The sequence below is a fragment of the Eupeodes corollae genome, chromosome 2 (genome assembly GCF_945859685.1).
Source record: "Eupeodes corollae chromosome 2, idEupCoro1.1, whole genome shotgun sequence".
Lineage (NCBI taxonomy): Eukaryota > Metazoa > Arthropoda > Insecta > Diptera > Syrphidae > Eupeodes > Eupeodes corollae.
In genome coordinates this window covers 23810639-23830413 of record NC_079148.1, presented here as the reverse complement: position 1 = coordinate 23830413, position 19775 = coordinate 23810639, and the positions used below count along the sequence as shown (strand labels likewise).

Here is a 19775-nt window from a genome sequence, read left to right as displayed (position 1 = left end):
AAACGTGAATGAAATAGCACATCAGCACTTTGCTTGTATTATTCAAGATACTTTTAAGGCAAACGTCAAATAAGAAAAACATAATTCAAATATTAGATAATACGAATGATGATGAAATACTCAACTTAAAAAGATATGTGCAAAACCGTTATCATAGAAATCGAAATGAAATCCATTTATTTATAAGATTTATTTAAGAGATTTAATTAAAAGTATGTCTCTTTCTTATCTATAAACATTAAGTCAACATCTCAAGCAAAAAACTTGAATTTTAAGGAAAATAAAACTTTGCAAAACAAACAATTTAATTTTGTGGTTATTTGCATCAAAAAAATATCACTCATACGCCACGTTGTTCATTCAAATTTCTTGTATAGAATACGTCATTAAAATTATGTTTTTTTTCTTATGTAGAATTTAATGAATATTTATTGATGCAGTTAAAAATAACAAATGACAAATTTATAGATTTATGAACATTAAAAAAAATCTTATTTGTTCACCTTTATCTATAAAGGAAGTTTTTAAATTGCAAAGAAATCACTGTCTCAGCTTGGATTTAATTATAAAATTTTAAGTATTTTGTAAATAAATACAAAAAAATCAAATGAATTAATTAATTTCTAAACATGAATATGTATGTAGTATATATTTACTACATGTGGAAATAAGCACGCTTTAACATTAAGCAAAAATTTGGTTATTTATCTAGACCTGCTCTTTTGGCATGTTAATCTGGTTTTAATTATTTTTTTTTGACGTCAATGATTAATTTATTTTAATTAATTTATCTAACATATGTACTACATTTATGAATATGTATTATTTGTTTTTATTTTGGATATGAAAACATTCGATTCAATAATTTATTTCTGTACACATTTACATACAAATGTTTGGTCAAAAACGAGTTTACGATCAAAACACTCAAAAATTAGATGCAATTTTTAGGCAAATTTAATTAACATAGCTTTTGAAATGTCTGGCAATCAATCAACTGTCGAAAAAAACAATTGAAAGAAACAGGATACTAAGATGAAAAATTACGTCTTTTTTTCTTATCTGTACTACTTTTCAACGTTAACCTTTAAATATTATTGTTTTTGAAGAATTTAAGAGTTAAATTTGTTGATTTTATTTTAGCTCAATATTCCTTTAAAATATTTTCCAAATAAATTCTAAATAATAAGTTTTCAGTAACTTCATAGAGTTTTCCATTGGAAAAACAAATCAATATTTAATTTTTGGTTTAAATCTGTCAAACATTTATAAATGTCTTTTATTTTTAATCAGTCTGTTTTATGAACAAAATATTGAATAATTAATCTTTCTTTAAAAACAATCACAACCGATCAATTTTCAGTTGGTTTTCATTTCCCAAGAAAAAATATATCCATTTTTTTTTATTCAAACCAAATTTGTATTCTAAACTTCAGTTTTTATTCAAAACTTGAACTGATTCAGAAAATTGTGTGAGAGTCAACTTTTGTTGACAGGTTCTTAACACATGTCAAATAAATATTTAAATCAAATAATTTCTTTTCATAAAATTTGTCATGATCAAAACACTATTTTAAAAAAATTGAAAAAGTGAAAATTCTACTAATTTGTCACACTTGTCTGGCAAATCTGTATTGTTAGAAAAATAAATTGACAAATGTTTCATTAAAATTTCGTCATTGTCATTTATATATTGACACATTTGTCGTGACACTTTCATTGTATAATCTTGAAGTGTGTTTTGATTAAAAAACTATGAAATATTGAAGAAAACCTTTGCATCTTGTTCCAATTTTCATCGTTTCCCGACCAAATGTTGGCACTCTTTTAATTTTTAAATGTGAGAGTTTGCAAAATTGTGTTTCATTATTAAAAAGTGAAGTGAAACAAAATAAAAATCGAGAGCTTTAAAATGAATAATATTCTCAAATTAAGTGTACTAAGATATGTTGTTTATCATTTTAGGCCTTTTTACTGTCAACACTTGACCGTAAATGAGTTTCCTGTAGCAATTTTCAATTAAATATGTAAATTGTTAAAATAAAATTGTTTTTCATTTTGTAAAAGAATTGTGAATAAGAATTTGTCAAAAAACTCCTGACAATTGTGGAAAAGGACTTCATTCTCATGACAATTTCTTTGTGAAACGAAGAGATGACAATTCTCGTATATTTTTCTACAATTTTACAATAGTGTCAAACTTTGTGTGGAATAGATAATGATAAACGTCAAGTCTTTAACTAACAAATTGTCACCTGTCACTATTTTCAATGTATATAAAATAGGCCCCAGTTCGCACATTTCCACTAATTGTGATCACTTCTTTAAGAAATAGAACAATCAGGAAGATTTTCCTCAAAAATTACAATTGTTTCGTTGTGATTTTTGATTTTTCCATATTTTTGAAGTAAGCTTTAAAAATAACAGTGCATTTAATAGTGTGAGCGTTCCAATGGCTGCGTTCAAACTCAGATTGATCTGGTATCCAGAAACCCTTTCATCAGTGTATAGATCATGTATAAAGAAAAACTGATTAAAAAGAGCTGGGGTATTTAAAAATAAATCACTGAAGGAATTGAAAAATTGTTATATTTCCATGATTATTTTGAACTTTGAAATCTAAATGTTTGTTCACTTTTTGTGAACAACTTCTTAGTAAATTCTACTATCCCGCTAGTTGAATGATTTATCAAAAAAAATCACCAATCAAGGATAGCATATAGAACACGAAGCATTTAGTAATGGTGCAGTTTTTACTTGTCAAATGTCAAAATATAACATCTTATTACAAAGCAAAATTAAAAACGGATTTAACCAGCTTAAAATTTTAACTTATTACGAAAACTTTTCATTGAAAAATTGACCCTTAACTGGTTTAAATAGTTGTCAAAACCTTGTGTTTTACACTTAAGTGGTATCGACTATAAAATCAAAATAAAAAGACTAAATATTGTTAAAATAATCTCTAATTTGGTATATGAAAAAAAAACATGTGCTTGAAAACTTTTTGATTACATTTAATTGCTATTGGATATGGGCTCTTTCAAGAGAATTATTATAATTACATAGATTCTCTTTATACACAAATGTATGTTCATTTGGTCAATTCCCACAAATAATAAATAATACAAAATAAATAAAAAAAAGTGTAAACTTTAAATAAACAAATGAGTTTTTATCTTTAAAGGTTCTCTAAGTCGAGGATATCAAAAATAAAGTTAGAACAGGTTTCGATATCACAATCGACGATGTCTGACGGGTTGGTAGGTAGTCATTATTTCAATCATCGGATAGGAACCTTCAAAATTATTATTTATTATGTACTTTACAAATATGTACGGTACGGATGTATGTACATATGTGCCGTTTTTTTGTTTTATTAAGTGCGATGTACGATGATGCTTATAATTTGTATATTTCAATTTGGAACAAACAATGAATCTTCAAAATAATATATTTATTACAATTACGTCATTCCCAATCACATGTTTGGTTATTCATCTTAAAGTGACAGAAGGTTTTCTCTCTCGCTGATGTTGACGTTTGGTTGTGAGTTGTGACTTTTTGCGTTCTAAATTTCCTATGAACCAGGATGATTCGATGATCGGTGCTATTGTGACTGAACTGTCACTAGTATGATCTTGTTTCAAAACTTTTCTTATTATATTATTTGTCAAGCAATAAGCAAGTGATAATTGTTATTAGTTCGTGCCGTTTGCGGCACATTTAATACACTCACTCATTCACTGATGTGAACATGAACTTTGACTTTGATGGATAAATTTTATATTTAATTCTAGCAAGGGAGAGAATAAAAAAAGATAATAATCAATGACATTTTACAGAGAGTGGATTAATGTGAATGAAATCTGTCAGATTATAATATGAAATGTCTCTGCAATTATCTAGAATTTTTCAAATTGAAAATTCCCATCACTATATTCACTGTTTATTTAAAGATTACACAACTTAAGTATTAGTTTTGTGTTTTTATTTTGTTTTTCGTTTTAATTTATGAAATCTATTATTATATTACTACACATTATTATATTCTACATCAATTATGGAAGTAGCTTAGTATAACATTTTGATTAGACCGTCATGAGCGTCCCGTCCGGAATACAATTTTAATTTTAATTTTAATGTGCGTGTATAACAACCCTTAGTATTTTAATGATCTTTTTGCGTTTTGATAAGTTTAGTATTTTTAAGTATAGAAGAACAAAACAACTTCATGATCATAATAAAAAAAGTGTTTTTTTTTTTTAATATTTGTATTATTTATTATTAAGTTAAATCTGTCCTGTTGGAATAAAATTTATATATTTTTGTATAACTTTTAAATGATTCATGGGAAAACAGAATATTAGGTGTATTATGTTCTCAAGAGTGTCTAAAACATGGGAATTTGTAAATGTTAAGAAGCAAATGCTAATGGCCCTATTTGTTAAAATTTTTGACAGCAAAGATTATTTTAAGACTGACATAAAATTATTGTCATAATGGGTACAAAATAGATAAATGTGATAATCGCACGGTTTTTTTTGTTAGGGAACAAGCGAGTTGTTTTTGGATCTACCTTTATTGTAAATTTTGTTCACAACATTAAGCTTAATTACTGTTTAAAATAGCTAGATGCGTTTGGTTAGAGTCCTTTCCCATTTCAGTATAATAATCCTATTTCATTACTAATTGTCAAAAAGTGACAACAATTGGATTTTAATTCATTAACAATAAAACAACAAAAAACTTATAAAAACATTTTAATTTCACATAAAACAGGGAAGAACAAAATAATATTGAAATGTTAGCAATAGAAAATGATTTTGTAAGAAAGCCGAAACAGGGCTTAAATATTAAGGGCCGATTTTCAAGTCATTCTGGTTTTGAAGTTAAACCATGAAACAAGTTTTTCAGCTAATTTAGTTGCCAATTTCAGTCCTTATTGATTCAGAAAATGGTTGATTAACTTGATGAGATATTTTTCATTATTTATTAGGAAGGGAATCCATCTTAACTTTATTTTGGTTTTTCGTCTATACAAAAATTATTTCCACATAAATTTTCATATTAAAAACTAAACTATATTTATAAATAGAACTGTCATGATTTAAAGAAAGATTTTTTGATTAAAAAGAAGTTTATCTAATTTATTTCGAATAACACGAGATATATCAAAGTTTTTGAGAATAAAAATAATTATAATAATTATTTCTGCTTGAAAGATACCGTTATTTAGTACTGTTAATTTCTTTTTAAAAAGAGAAATGAGCTTTCGATTCGATAGTTTTTCTCATTTTGATAAATGATTTTGTAATGATACCAAGTTAAATATCCCTTAATTTAATTTATTTATTGAATTTTGTTATTACCAGGAACAGGTAATTCGGAAACCTTCGAGTTTTACATTTTAGACAATTCCTATAGCATCGACTTGCCTAGGCACTTTGTGTGAAAATGAAAACTAAACGTTTTGATTTTTCTACTTTGTACGTTGAAATGAAACGAATACAATTTGCAACTTAATATCTATGGGTGCGTGTTTTTTTGTCATTCCACATTCACGTAGTACGGCTAAATATGAATATCTGTGCTGATGGGAATTAAAAGAAACTCATGCATTAGAGTCAAATTTAAAAATTGAGGAATGGAATGGAAAAAGTGGGTAAAGAATGAAACTTTGCGGCGATACTCGAGCAACGAAATTACCTCTTTCAATACTGTCCAAGAAGCTAAGATAAGTCTCTGGACCACCAACCTAGAGAGTTCTATTCAAGTTTGAAACGTACATATGTATGTTTAATAGACTGCAGCAAGATCAGAAGGAGAGAAAATTTTAATAATATATATTATTTTTATTTTTAAAATCATTAAATGAAAATAAAAATAAAAATGAACCAGCATAGTGTTCAAATATGCGGTTCGCCCCGGTGCATCTTCTTAGAAAATCCTATTTTTGGCTACATCGCTTATGGGATTATTCCACAAACCACTTGGAGTAATTGGTGATGCACGTATTGAAAATATCTAGATGTTCAGTTTCGTTGATGGAAGTGCCACTCATGGATAGCAGCAGGTTGGCTATTTGTCATTTTAGCATTCTGTTTTTGATTCGCGCTTATTTCCTTATTATGATATTTTAACGTTGCACTCTGTCACTCTAGAAACGAACATGATAAGCTTAAAGTACTTCTTAAGCTAAACTATTCAAGTTGTAGACAGATGATCATTCATAAAATTGATTAAGAGATTCGGGGACAGAACAGAGCCCTGTGGTACTCCATTATTTAAAAGGAAGGGAATCCATCTTAACATTATTTTTGTTTTTCGTCTATAAACAAATTATTTCCACATAAATTTTCATATTAAAAACTAAACTATATTTATAAATAGAACTGTCATGATTTAAAGATAGATTTTTTGATTAAAAAAAAGTTTATCTAATTTATTTCGAATAACACGAGATATATCAAAGTTTTTGAGAATAAAAATAATTATAATAATTATTTCTGCTTGAAAGATACCGTTATTTAGTACTGTTAATTTTTTTTAAATAATTCAAACCACAAACAAAACCTCCGGAAATATTATATTTTTTTTTCTATTTAGAACCAACAAAATGCGCACATTAGAACTAATAAAATAAAAAAAAACAATGAAAGTAAAATGTACTTCGTTTTAATGAATGCATTTTTTACAATATACATATAAAGCAAACTGCAGGAAATATGATTCATTTCATACACAATAAATACATTATTTATTTATGTATATACCTGCTCTATAAAATATAATAATCTGTAAGAGACTTTATGACGTTTTAAAAATAGATTTATCATCCAACAATGATGGTGCACGATTACAAACTCAGATAGGTAAATGAATCTCCTTATCAAAAACACTTTAGTGAAGATATCTGATTCATGATATAAAATCTATCTTTTTTGATTGTATGAAATATTCTGATGTCTAGAATAATATGATTAAATAATAAGATATTGACAATGAAAAAGAGGAAATGATACAGTTTTGTGTGTGTGTGTGTTAAGTTTTCAAGTCACAAAACACTTTCTCAAAATAAACATGAAGTAGCTGTAAGGAATTTTATATTTTATATCAATGATAATGAGAAGTGATTGTATTTTGTTTTTGAAACGCGTGCGTATTATCTTTTACACAATAATAATTAGTGTGAATGATCTAATTGTGATATTTTATTGTCATAATAATTATATTTGAATTAATTGAGGAGAATTCTCCATTAGCAATTACCAAATGATTTTATGAGTACGATAAGGAATTTATGAGTTATGAATAAAATTGAATCATTTTTAAACATAAACATCATGACAAATTGTTATAATTTTTTGATTTAATAAAATGATAACTGCTTCTTCTATCTTTTTATCTAAGGACCAAGATAAATTAAATAAAAATCTTATCGTACATTCTTCTCTTTTCTTTTTGGAGTTTCTACGAGTTTGTTTTGTATAATTTTTACCTGCAAACTTGTTTTCTTATATGAAAGAAAATAAAAATACTTTTAATTTTTATTTTTGCTTTTGTCAGATTTTGCATACCAAAAGAGAACACAAAACTATTCACTTTATGTGTTTATTTTATATCTCAGAGTTATTCAGCACACGTACAATTTTTATTTGATAATTTCTCCTCTTTGGGCGGTCAAAGCTCCATTTAAGCTTTTTTGAATTTAGGCTTAATTGATATTCTCTTAAGGTAGTGTCTTCACCAGGTTATAATATGAACATACATATGTACATATTTTTTTTGAAATGTGATTTGTCTTCTTTTAAATTGTACTTTAAAATGGTATTTTACTTAATTTGCAGTGCGTTAATGTACAATTATGTAGGTAGTAAAAATTAAAGTTAACAAATTTAACATTTTTCGTCTACATTGAAATAAAAAAGAAAAAATACAATTTGTGAATGAAAATTTATGCTGGAATTGAAGCGAACTTGTATAATATTTTGGTTATTTTCAAACTGTTGCTAACGGTAAGATTAGTTGTGGGACTTACAGAGCCATCAGGTAAAAAGTGGACCCACAACTTTATGCCGGATCCGGATACTTTTTGATGACAAGACTATTTTTGGAGGGTTTTTTTTTGTTTGTATATTCCTCATATGATCAGACAACCTAAGAAATAAAAACAAGTTTGTTTTTATGTTGTGCTCAGGTCGTTTGGAGTCATGATGAGGGTCAATCCAATATGATAGATAGGTAAACAAACCTATTTTACTCGTATAAACAATTTTTTTTTGTATTGTTATTCGAATAAAAACAAGAATGTTACCATACAACCATCAACATATCAAAATGCAGACTTAAAGTGTTTTGATTAATCTTCATTCTTCGTATGATCCCTTAAGGCTATATTTTACCTGCCAAGCCTATAGTAGACAGGTTTTCTCACAATGATATTTATGTTTTGCCTTTAGGGCAAAATATTAAACGTTTAAAGAAATCGAACTGACATAATATTATCATTAGAGTTTTTTTTTTTAATGTTTTGAAGATAATGCTTTAAGCATGTAGGTTTAAAATACACATTAATAATAATAAAAAAAGAAGCTATTAGGGAAGATAAGCAACAACATATCATTTTTGAAGTACTATTTTGTTTGGTTAAAATGTGCTACCTATCAATAAGTGTGGGTTTAGTGCATAATTAAATTAAAATAGGTTGAGTATGTTTTTGAAAAATATTTTAAATTTGTATAGTTCTTGATGATTTTAATAGTTGAACCAAATATGAACTCATTTCTGCACCCTCTCCACTTTCCACTTACTTGAGATTGATTATTTATTTTATGAATATCTAAACGTACGTGAAAAACAATAAGTTTGAGTAAAACAGTTAAGAAACGTGATTTTAATAAAATTGATTTTATTTTTTAAGATTCTTGTAGTCAACACAATGTAAATGAAAGTATTTGTTGATTCTATAAAATTTTCTAGCTTGTTGCTAAAAAAATATTTGCATTTTATGTCAAATATTTTAAATTCTTTTTGTACTTACTCATAGTTACTTTAACAGTTTTGGTGTGAAACATCTTTTTTTTAACATTTAAACTGAACTTGGCCTTAACACGTTTTAAGGACACATTTTTAACTTCCCATAAGAAGTTATTGTAATGGATCCGATTTGTCAAATTGAAAATTTTGACATTTCTCAACGTATCAAGATCCCTAGAGTCGAAATAAAAGATTTTTAGAAAGATTACGTTCGCGACGTTTTTTTATTTTTATTTCCCAGAAAATATTGTTTTCGATATTCAGTAGTTTTTTTTTATAAAAATCCAACAGTCCGTTTTTTCATAAAAAAAAATAAAATCTACAAGAAATAGTACGCAAATTTGGTAAAAATTGATGTTCGGTTCTTGATGTCTCTCAAATTATTTTCATTCGTATAATTTGTAAAAATTTAAGAATTGGTAAAAATTTGTTTTCTACTAAAAATCTATTCAAGAAACTAGATTTTCAAACAAAACTATTTTAAATTTTTTAAGAATAATTCAACTGGCAACTTTTATAACTCAACATGAAAACCTATAAAGTTTTAAGAAAGACAAATCGATAGACGGGATGGGAAGTTATCAGTGTGGGTCGCATTCCAGCCTGTTTTTTTAAAGAAATTGACAACAAAGTATGAAACTTACACATATAGATAACTAAATATTGTCCAGGACAGTATTTTCCAATGAGAGGTTTCATTTTGAAAAATCTATTAATTTGGGAAACTTTAAATTTTTAATTCTCAACTATTGACATTTGAAAATTAATATTTAAAGATTGAAAAAACGCATTTGAATGGTTAAAATTCCCTACAAAAATGATGAACATGTTTTCGAAGTTACCACCAATATTTAACACCTTAAGGTTTTTTTTGTTCTATGTGTGTTCAACATACTTTTAATTTATAAAATATTAATTATATAAAATAAATATCAACCAAACCAGTACTTAAATTATATCCAAAACAATAAATTCCAATAATTCTACAAAAATAATTTGTTATTAAGATTATCTTATAATTATATCTTCTAGCTTTAATTTGTTGTTGCAAACCAAATAAACCAAGCTGATTTAAATATAAATTTTGATTGGAAAAAAATTGATTTATTAATTTTGTTTTTATTTTAGATTCATTAAATCTTGCTTAGCTATTAGGTTACAAAAAAAAACTATAAATTATATTAACACACAATTAACATTAATTTGTATTATTGTTTTAGCACTCAATTAAATAGTAATTTGTAGTTAACTATTTTAAAAAAGAAAAAGCAAAAAAAAAACAAAAGACATTCGTATTATTATTTCGTAAGTTAATAATTATAAACGGCTAAACGGTTTGTAGTTATTGATAAATGAGCAACGCAAAATTATTCTTTGTCTGTTGCATAAAAGAAATAATTCATCAAACATTTTTGATTGATTTGATTCGATTCGATACGAAAAAAAACTCACATTTCCTTAAATTTTCCATTTAAAATTATTTTTGTACTTATTGTGAACTTCATACAAAAAAAGAAAACATTGTTATTCTTCAAAAAACCGAATCTTCAAACTTTATTCGTTTCTGAATATGAATGAACAGTACAGCTTTGATCTTTCAGGCCAGTGTTGCATATCCGGATGGTATGATATGACAGTTGAGTTACGACACTATCCGGATAATACAGATGTCCTTATGAGTTTTATTTGAACCCAATTCGATTATTTCAATACCTTTGCTAGAAGCATATTGTATGAAGCTAGAGCTTAATCTTAATTTTGACCCGGATAACTTTTAACTTTTTCCGAATACTTCGAATGTTCAAAATTATCCCAAAAATTTGAACTGGCTTTGCCAAGACCTAATAAACAAATTCAAAGTGTATTACAAATAAGGGATTTTTATTGAACTCTTCTTACCTCCTGACGATGGTAGACATTTCTTAGCTTAAGTTTATTTATTGTTGCTCAAGGTTAAAAATAAATAATTGACTTATGGTTTTCTAAGAAAGTGTGCAATGTAAAAACTTCGAACTTTTGAACGTGAAATTTTTCTCATCACTATAGTTGTAAATCAAACCATTTGAAAATCATTAAAAACTTCTTCCGAAAGCTTTCATTAACGTTGTAAATTTTATTTTACTTATTGTTTGTTTTGTTAATTTATAAATAAGTAGCTTTTGGTTTTATGAGATTTATTATTATTTTACAACTATATACTATTAAAGTTAATTCACCTCAGTTTTTTAACACAAAACACAGCGTATGTAGTTTTATAGTAAAAATTGTATTTTAGTTCATATCTTGAAAATAAAATCGGACAATACAAAAATTTTGTTAATAAAACATTTTTTTCCCATTGAGTATGAGTGTCTAGAAGCTTATAATTCTATTGTTTTGTTTTATATGCGGATATGTATCTTTTATTATTATTGTGAATTTATCTGAGATGAGATTGATTCAAAAGATAGTTGTGAAGCAATAGGGTAAATCTTCATATGTTTCGTTTATAAATGTTACAGTCATTTATTTAGGAAAATAAACTATGTACTTAGATGATGAGTACTTTACCTTCTAATTTTTTAACGCCTTTCAATATTTATCTATCTTCATATAAGTATGTATGACGTATGTATCTAAGTACACATATGTAGGTACGTGTGGCGCAAAATTTAAATTTTGTCCGTAATGCAATTTATCTGATGCAAGGAAGGGTGAAGAAAAAAGGGTGCCAGACAATAGATGTTAATTAACACATGAAATTGTCTATTATTTATCAATTAATGTAGTGGTAGTTTTTTTTTGATAATTGAAATGCTAATTATAATATCTTAATTAACATATGTGGTTTGTTTAATTTTAATTTTATTTCTCTTCCTTTTTTTATTACAGATACATATATAGATACCAAAAATGACTGGTTACATATATGACGCCGATGAGCCAGTGAAGGTGAGATACAATTATTATAAATTTAATCTTCATTAATAAATAATAGAAAATTATACTATTAAATTGAATAAAATTTAATTTTGTCAAATAAAAAACACATGAAAAGGGGGGCTAGTTAAGTACCGTCTACATTGGATATGCCATCATAGTCATGTTATTAAGTGTGTAAATAGTTAGGAAGAGTAGCATACTTTTTTATTTGATTTGATGTGACAATAGTTGTTGTTGTTGTTATGTTATTTATAACAATGTCAGGGTTTTAGTTATAAAAGAATATATTCAACAATTTATTAAATAAAGTATCGTGTTTTGCGTACATAGTTATTTATAATAGGCTTTAGTTGCTAACACGATGGATGGTGTGGCGTTAACGAGGAGCCAATATTAAAATGGTCAAGGTGTGGTTGGGCAAGAAAGTCACCTATATGCCATAAATAAGCATTCAAAAGGTAACAAACAAAAAACATTTGGCGTAGATATTAGTCCATTCATACGCAACTTTGTGCCAATTTATTTATGTTGACACTAATAGTATTCAAATTCTCTTAAAGTTGTTTTCATAAGATATAATTACGTACGCGCATATACTTACCCACCTACCCTACCCTAGATTGGGCTAAATGCGAGCAATGTCTTAAATTATGTTGATTTTGTTGCAATCATTAGTTGAGACGTATTCGCATAAATGTTTGTGACTTAAACGGGATAAAATCATATTATCTTCGTATTTATATTTAAGTCAACTCCAGGAAAGATAATTCTAGCCTACACTAAGTACATTGCTCTGACAGCACTAAAACAGTAGGAAATAACTAACAAAATACCTTTAAGTCAAAAATTGTATCAAAGCTTACAATAAATGTTATTTATAGTTAGCTAATCCGAGTTTGGGTGTACAAGCAGATGATTTTTATGTATGAAAATCTATTAAAAAATTGACAGCTGTCTATTAAAAAATTGACAGCTGTCTATTAAAAAATTGACAGCTGTCAGATATCTGTCAATTTCGAATGTCATGTATCATTTAAAAATGGCTGACAATGACTTTTGTGGAAATATTATCACACGTCACATAAGATTGTAACATTACACAATTTTAAGAAATTGGGTACACTTTTTTTGTTGATGAATATGACAACCGTTTGCACGTAGCCTTAGTTGTGTCGAGTCTAAGTCTCTTAATTTTTTATGAAATTACACTTATTTGTTTATAAACGTCAAACTAGGTAACAAAATGCCCAAAACAAATGGTTGGGAAATGTTTGACTTTTTCCCTAACACGTTGACACAAGTTATTTCATCTGAGGGTTTATAAAAGGAATGGATTTGACAGCAGCTGTCAAACACATTAAATCAAGATGCAAATATCTAATTCGATTTTGTGAACGGATCTTAGTTTATTGTAAATTAATATTCCAGTAAGGTTCTGATACATTTTAGGACTGTTTTATATAAATGGTTATTATTTTAATTCTAGACGTCAAAATATCAATTTAAAACAATAATTGCAGAAAATGAGACATTTTTTAAAAAGTCAAAGTCATGTTATTGGTATTTTTCTTTGACATTATAAAGATGCAATTCTCTTTAATGAAACATTCTTGCATCTATAATTTATTGAAAAAAAAACTCTTTATTGATACAATTTGTATTTTGTTATATATTTCGAAAAACAACGTCATAAAATTCCAAACAATAACTTTCCAAGTAAAACTCATAATTTTAATTATGATTATTTTTATTATGAATATTGAATGTAATGTTTTACAATATAATGAAAAAAAAAACCTCACATTCCTAGTAAGTAATCAAAATCACACCTTGTTATAGCGTTAACAAAAAATATGTGCTTGCTGTCATTTTGAGCAACAATAAAACATGCCTGGTAATTGTTTGTTTGTTTTTTTTTTTTTAAAACATCAAGTACTACAACATGTACTTTATAGAAGTTTATACGTTTATCCAGAGGAATGACTTGTTGATGAGATAAACGTGAACATTGATGATCTTCATCATCACTATATAATATAATACAGTCAAGGTCCTACACATTTATTTATTTAGTATTTCATAATGTTTATGTTAAACTTGAGACTTGTATCAAAAAAGATAAGCATCATAATAATAATTTTAATAACAAAACAATTACATTCATACAATATACTTTTATATTTTAAACATATGAATTAATTGAAAAAAAAAATACAAAAGTTTTATTATTTCTTAAGGATTTTTGTTTCACTTGTATACAAATGCAAAAATTTATATCATTTTCATAAATGTTTTATCTTTCTATAAGACTTTCTCCGAACATTTAAGGTTTTATTCAATAAAACAAGCAATAACATTTTTATTGCAGAATAATTTCGTGCAAATTTTATCTTTAGAAGATTTTTGTTGAATTACTCATTTAATTGTATACGTTAGTATCTTCTTTCAGGCTCCACAAAAGTGTCATTTGATACCAGGAAAAAGTGTTTATAAATTTCTTTCAAGTTCAAATTTTGGTCATAAAAGTATAAATAATTAAATTAAATTCGTTTGGTATTTCCATTTGGGACAAAGATATAAACCTGGACATAAACCATCCATACCATAGTGATCTTAAAACCTACTTAAAGGGTCAAAATTCAAATGAAATGAAAGATCCAGTTCAAAATATATTAAATAAGAGTTTAACTTGTCCAGTCGCACATCAAGAATGTGCACTGATTGACTTCACTATGTTTTTCCTTATCCAGCTTTTGGTCTTAAAATCTATTTGAATCCGTATCGCTGCTCAAAGTTTTTATTATATTCTTAAAAGCACTATACTTACCCTTTTCTTTTATTTTTCTTAGTATTTTTTTTAATATACTGGTATCTTTTCCGAACGTGGTCGTTTCGGACAGTTTAAAGCATTTTAAAGACTGAACTACTTTATATATTATAATTTTAAAAGAAGCATTTCTTGAAGTACCTTACAACAAACAAAAACTTTTGAGTGTACTAAATTGTTTCGTAGTAAAAAATTATAATTCAGCTTTAAATTTACAAGTTTTTGTTTTCCTTTGATTTTATCCACATTTATTATTTTAAGGAAAATAATAACTATATGTCCTTGGTTACTATAAAATGTCTAAAAATAATACGGCAGACAAAAACTTAAGATCAAAATTAAAAACTGTATTGAAATTTCTGCAAAAAATATTTTCAAAAAATCTGTTTTACTAATATTTTATAAACAACTCAGAAAATAGTTTAAAAAAAACGGTTGTTGTGGTTTTTTCTTTAACATTAATCACAATTTTTATTATTATTTTCCAAATTAATTCGCCTAAGCAATATTCCACTGTTTTAAAACATAAATCTGTTAGTTTAGACGTGTGATCTTCAATCTGGCAATACTTTTTGACAGCTGTCACTTGATTTATGCTCAGTTTGGTTTTTCATTTTATAATAATTAGATACACTCCTGAACAAAGTTTAAAAATCAATTAAATTTATTACTTAAATAACTTTTCAATTTGCTTGGTGGTCTTGGTCTGCTTAATTGTGCGGTTTCACACCGATGGACTATTTTTGGTGGATTTATATGAAGACACTTTTTTATGTATACGCAGATAAGGTCGGAGCAATTGATAACTTGGAAATACAAACGACAATTTTGCCAACTCTTTCACTTTTTACGAAAAACCAAAACTAATATTTTAAAACCCTAAAAACACGTTCAAAAATAAAAAAATTAAATTGTATTCGCTGGTACATCTATTGAAAACAAACAGATCAGGAAATTTGTTGAGCTACTTCTGCACTTAAACCATAAGGGTGTACTTTATCCGGCATATTGAATTAAATTGGTGGTGTGAACTTTAATAGCTAAACGGAAAATATAATTCCATTTCTAACAATAAACATATTCTACAAATATTTTATACTGCAATTAATAATTCAAGTATAGAAACTCTTTAGTGTCGACTGTATTATTTAATTAGACTTGTTGAATTATTGATTCACAATAGCTGCTAGCTGTCTAAATGGCCTTTATTTAAAATTGATATATACCTCAGAACATTGAACCTGTCATTTTATGATAAATTTTTTAATTAACTTTTGTATAATTAGATTTCATTTGAAATCACTTATTATTGATAAATTTCTTATAAAATTGATTGTATCAACATTGTAATTATTGTTATATAGTTTTCTGTGACACCTTTCACTTAATTTAATTCTTAGAATTTAACACGTTTTTGCATTGTTTTAAATCATAATTTAATTTAAAAAACGTGTGTATTAACTTTTTAACTTTTCTTGAAACAAAAACACTTTCTCTTCAACAATTTTCCATAAAATAAAAATAAAAAAAAAAAAACAATAATAAACTACTGTAACCATCACATAAAAACCACCTCTTTTCACCACAAAATTGAAATTAAATTTGTTCTATACAAACAATAATTGAAATTGAAAATGAAAATATAAATAAATAGGTAGACACTCATCATCCAAAATCAATTATGACTAAACTGTAATTCTAGAAACATTAAAAAATAAATAATAAAAAGAAAATAAATATTTCAACACAATCAATTTACAAAGTTATTGTTCACTTTTGATTTTTGTTCTGTTGTATTTTTCGAGTTGGTAATAAAAAAGTTACCTACTGACTTGATAAACTCAGAAAATGTCACGGTCAAGTAAAACACCAACAAAGAATTGTTTTGTTGATGAGGTTTTATTTTTGTTGCCGATGCACCGCGTTTCTGCAGTTGGTTATTATTATTGGTTGTTGTAAAAATACAATGTCAATAAAATCTGCATTTTTTGCGGTTTTGTGGTGATTACATTTTACATTCATTGTAAATAACTTTAAATACCAAAAGTTTGTTTAAAAAGAAAAAGATAACCACATTAATTTAGGTCACCATCACTTTAATCGGGATAAATTAGAATACATAAATAGGAAGATATATAACAAAACGGGATTTTAATTAAACAAATGTCTTAAATTCACCACACTATACTAACTTCCGCACTAACTTGAGTTAGTATGCAATTAAAAAATTAAAATTCAAGGAAGATAACATTCGTTGTGAGAAAAGTTAAGTCCCCAAGTCCCAAGTCATAAACTTCTACAAGAAAAATATAAAAATAAACAAACAGTGACAAGGATGCGCAGCAGTATGCACAGTCAGCGCCATCTCAGCGCAGCGCACCCATAACAAACCATCGAATACGAACGCAACAGGTTTATAATCTCGTATTAAACACGTTTATTTACGACCTACTTAAAGTAGTAACCATGTCCTTGTGAGATATTTTTATTATCACATTCCAGAATTTTAAATTCACCATAATAATAATATTAAATTGAAGAAAAACAAAATTAAACATCAAGGAATTATCGAGAAAAGTGTCAAATATACCTCTACCTTCATTATAATCATGTATAATATTGAAAAAGCTTTAAAAACTGTTAATGATTGCATCAATCACAGCAAATTACTCGGACGTTAAGTAAACGTAATCAACAAACAAACACCAAAAAATTGATATTCACCTCGTGAAACGTCAAACAATGTTATACAATTATGTGCCTTCAAATACTACAAGTGCGAGAAATAACCTTTCAAGGCTTGTTACGCACTGCACATGATATGTTTTTTATTTTTTGGATTGTGAGTTCAACTACTATTTTAACTGTTTTTTATATTTTTGGGGAAGTACTCGTTTCTACCTTGTTTTTTTGTTTTTGCATAATGAATTGTTTTCGATTATAATTTGACAAGTGACATATACATACCTTACGAACCCATCCCAATACAACATAAAGCCTTCCTGCATCAGCTTAGTATATATAATGGCAGAAAAAAAATATTTATTTTTCATCTTTAACGAGTTTATATTTTGTTTTTAAAAAGTTGTTGGGAATTGCGGTCTGTCATATTTTTTATCACGTGCTTCCTCATCTTTCTGCAAAAATGTGTACAAAATAAACAAAATAAATATACGTACTCTTCACGATTGCCGTATGCATGAACATGAAATGCGTCTAAAAATAAAATCTCCTCAAAGAGAAAAGCACATTACTTGACCCTAAATGATCGCACCAGGAACAGGTTCCTCCGTTCATCCGTCCGTCCGTTCATCCATATACACGTAACTCTGTCCTGTCATCATTAGTCACACCGCGCAGCATCTGCAAATCTGACAGATAGCAGTACCATGGTGTGTCTGTGCTCGGTATCTGTTCCTGTACCTCTACCTCTACCTGTGCCTGTGCCACGACAACGCGGACGTTTTTGTCTTTCTTTTTTATTATGCTACGCTTACATTTGTTAAATTTATGTGCAAAAATGACCCATATGATATTAGTTGATGGCGATTGGAGACCTAAAGAAAAAACACAACAAAATACTACCTCATGTCAGAATTCAATAATTCATTAGGCTTAATCGCACTAATTAAATGCAAAAAAGTTAATCAGACAATTCCAATACAAAAACAAAACAAAAGACAACGCGTTCCGCTGTCCGTTGTCCATCGATTGGTCTCTGTCTCTATACCTCTCTCAGGCAGCGATTCAGCGACTACCTTGAGATTGCCGCCGAATCGCCATCAATTCCACCATTGCCGCCTCCGCCGCCGCCACAACTGCCATCTATAGCGATATTATGATGCCGCTGCTTCTACTTTTGACAGACAATTTTCTTACCAATAATGCCGTTCCGCTGTATAATATTAAATCGATATATCGCATTACACACTCAACTCTCGCATATGATAATATTATATGGCTAGCACTTTGTCTTATCAACCGGCTTAAACCAGTTGAATCCAGGTCCAGGAGAGCTAGCCATATCCACAAATACTTGGTTTTGGTTGTTTTTTCTGAGCGAGTGAGCAGAGCAGAGCACAGCTGTAAAGACTCTCTCACATTTACAACTTTGTGCTTTTAGTTGTTGTATTTATTACAAACTTCAACTGGTTGATTCAACAATTTCAACTAGTTTTGACTTTTGACGCAGCAACTGTCAAATTTTGCCAAAAAGAAAACTTACTTCATGTTCCTAAAACGTGTTTATTGGTTTTGCATTTAAAATTTTTCTGTTAAGATGATTTTGACTTTTATTTATCCACATTTTTGTGACATGAGCGTTTATTTGCTTCTTTTTGACGTTTGGGAAGCCTCTTACTTTGTTATTTACCACGATTTACCATAGCGAGTGTATTAAACCCAATATTTTGCTCCTTTCCTTTCATACTCGAGTATGGGGTAATCAATTTTAAAATGCAAAGTAAATAAGGAAGAGCATGACCAATCAACTCAACACACAAGAGGTTAAGATAAAACAAAATATGGTAGGAGGCATAAGCAAGGTACTCGTACTCGTATAAAATGTATTGAGGATGATCAGCGGCAGCGGCACTGAGGCGGCGGCCAGCGGCGTCGTGATGGTTGTGATTTTTAACAACCACTTTCAAGTTTTGACCACATCAAGAAAAGGTACCTTTTTCTGCGATGGCGAGCAAGACGTGCGAGATTTTGGGTTATTTGTCCATCCAAAAAAAAAATAACACATTTATGAACTTTTTGGTAACACTCTGTTTTGATTTTTTCTCGCAGAGTGGGTTTTTAGTTCATTGATTTATTATAGTGTGGTGGATTTATGCAAATTTTATTCGAGATATACTGTTGTAAGGTCTTTGACCGTCCTCCAGTTTATGGATGATGCTTTTTTGTTTTTGAGGAAATATTATAAGGACCTTCGAGAGTTGCCGGTTGTTCGAAGTATTTATTCTAATGGATTACCTTTTCTCGA

General features: G+C 27.8%; 2 protein-coding genes across 3 annotated transcripts in view; one reads left to right on the top strand and one right to left on the bottom strand.

Annotated features, from left to right (window-relative positions):
* The window catches only part of LOC129947436 (protein stunted-like), a 75682-nt gene extending 75116 nt beyond the window's left edge, over nt 1–566 (bottom strand). The window contains exon 1 of the mRNA XM_056057990.1: nt 556–566. The gene's annotated coding sequence lies outside the window, so the exon portion shown is untranslated. The remainder of the gene's footprint in view (nt 1–555) is intronic.
* The window catches only part of LOC129947430 (UNC93-like protein), a 191119-nt gene that overhangs the window by 159100 nt on the left and 12244 nt on the right, over nt 1–19775 (top strand). The window contains exon 2 of one of the 2 annotated variants that reach the window (XM_056057982.1): nt 11909–11970. In XM_056057982.1, the coding sequence (XP_055913957.1) occupies nt 11932–11970 (39 nt within the window). In that variant the 5' untranslated portion in view covers nt 11909–11931. The remainder of the gene's footprint in view (nt 1–11908; nt 11971–19775) is intronic. The other variant, XM_056057981.1, reaches the window with a different exon arrangement.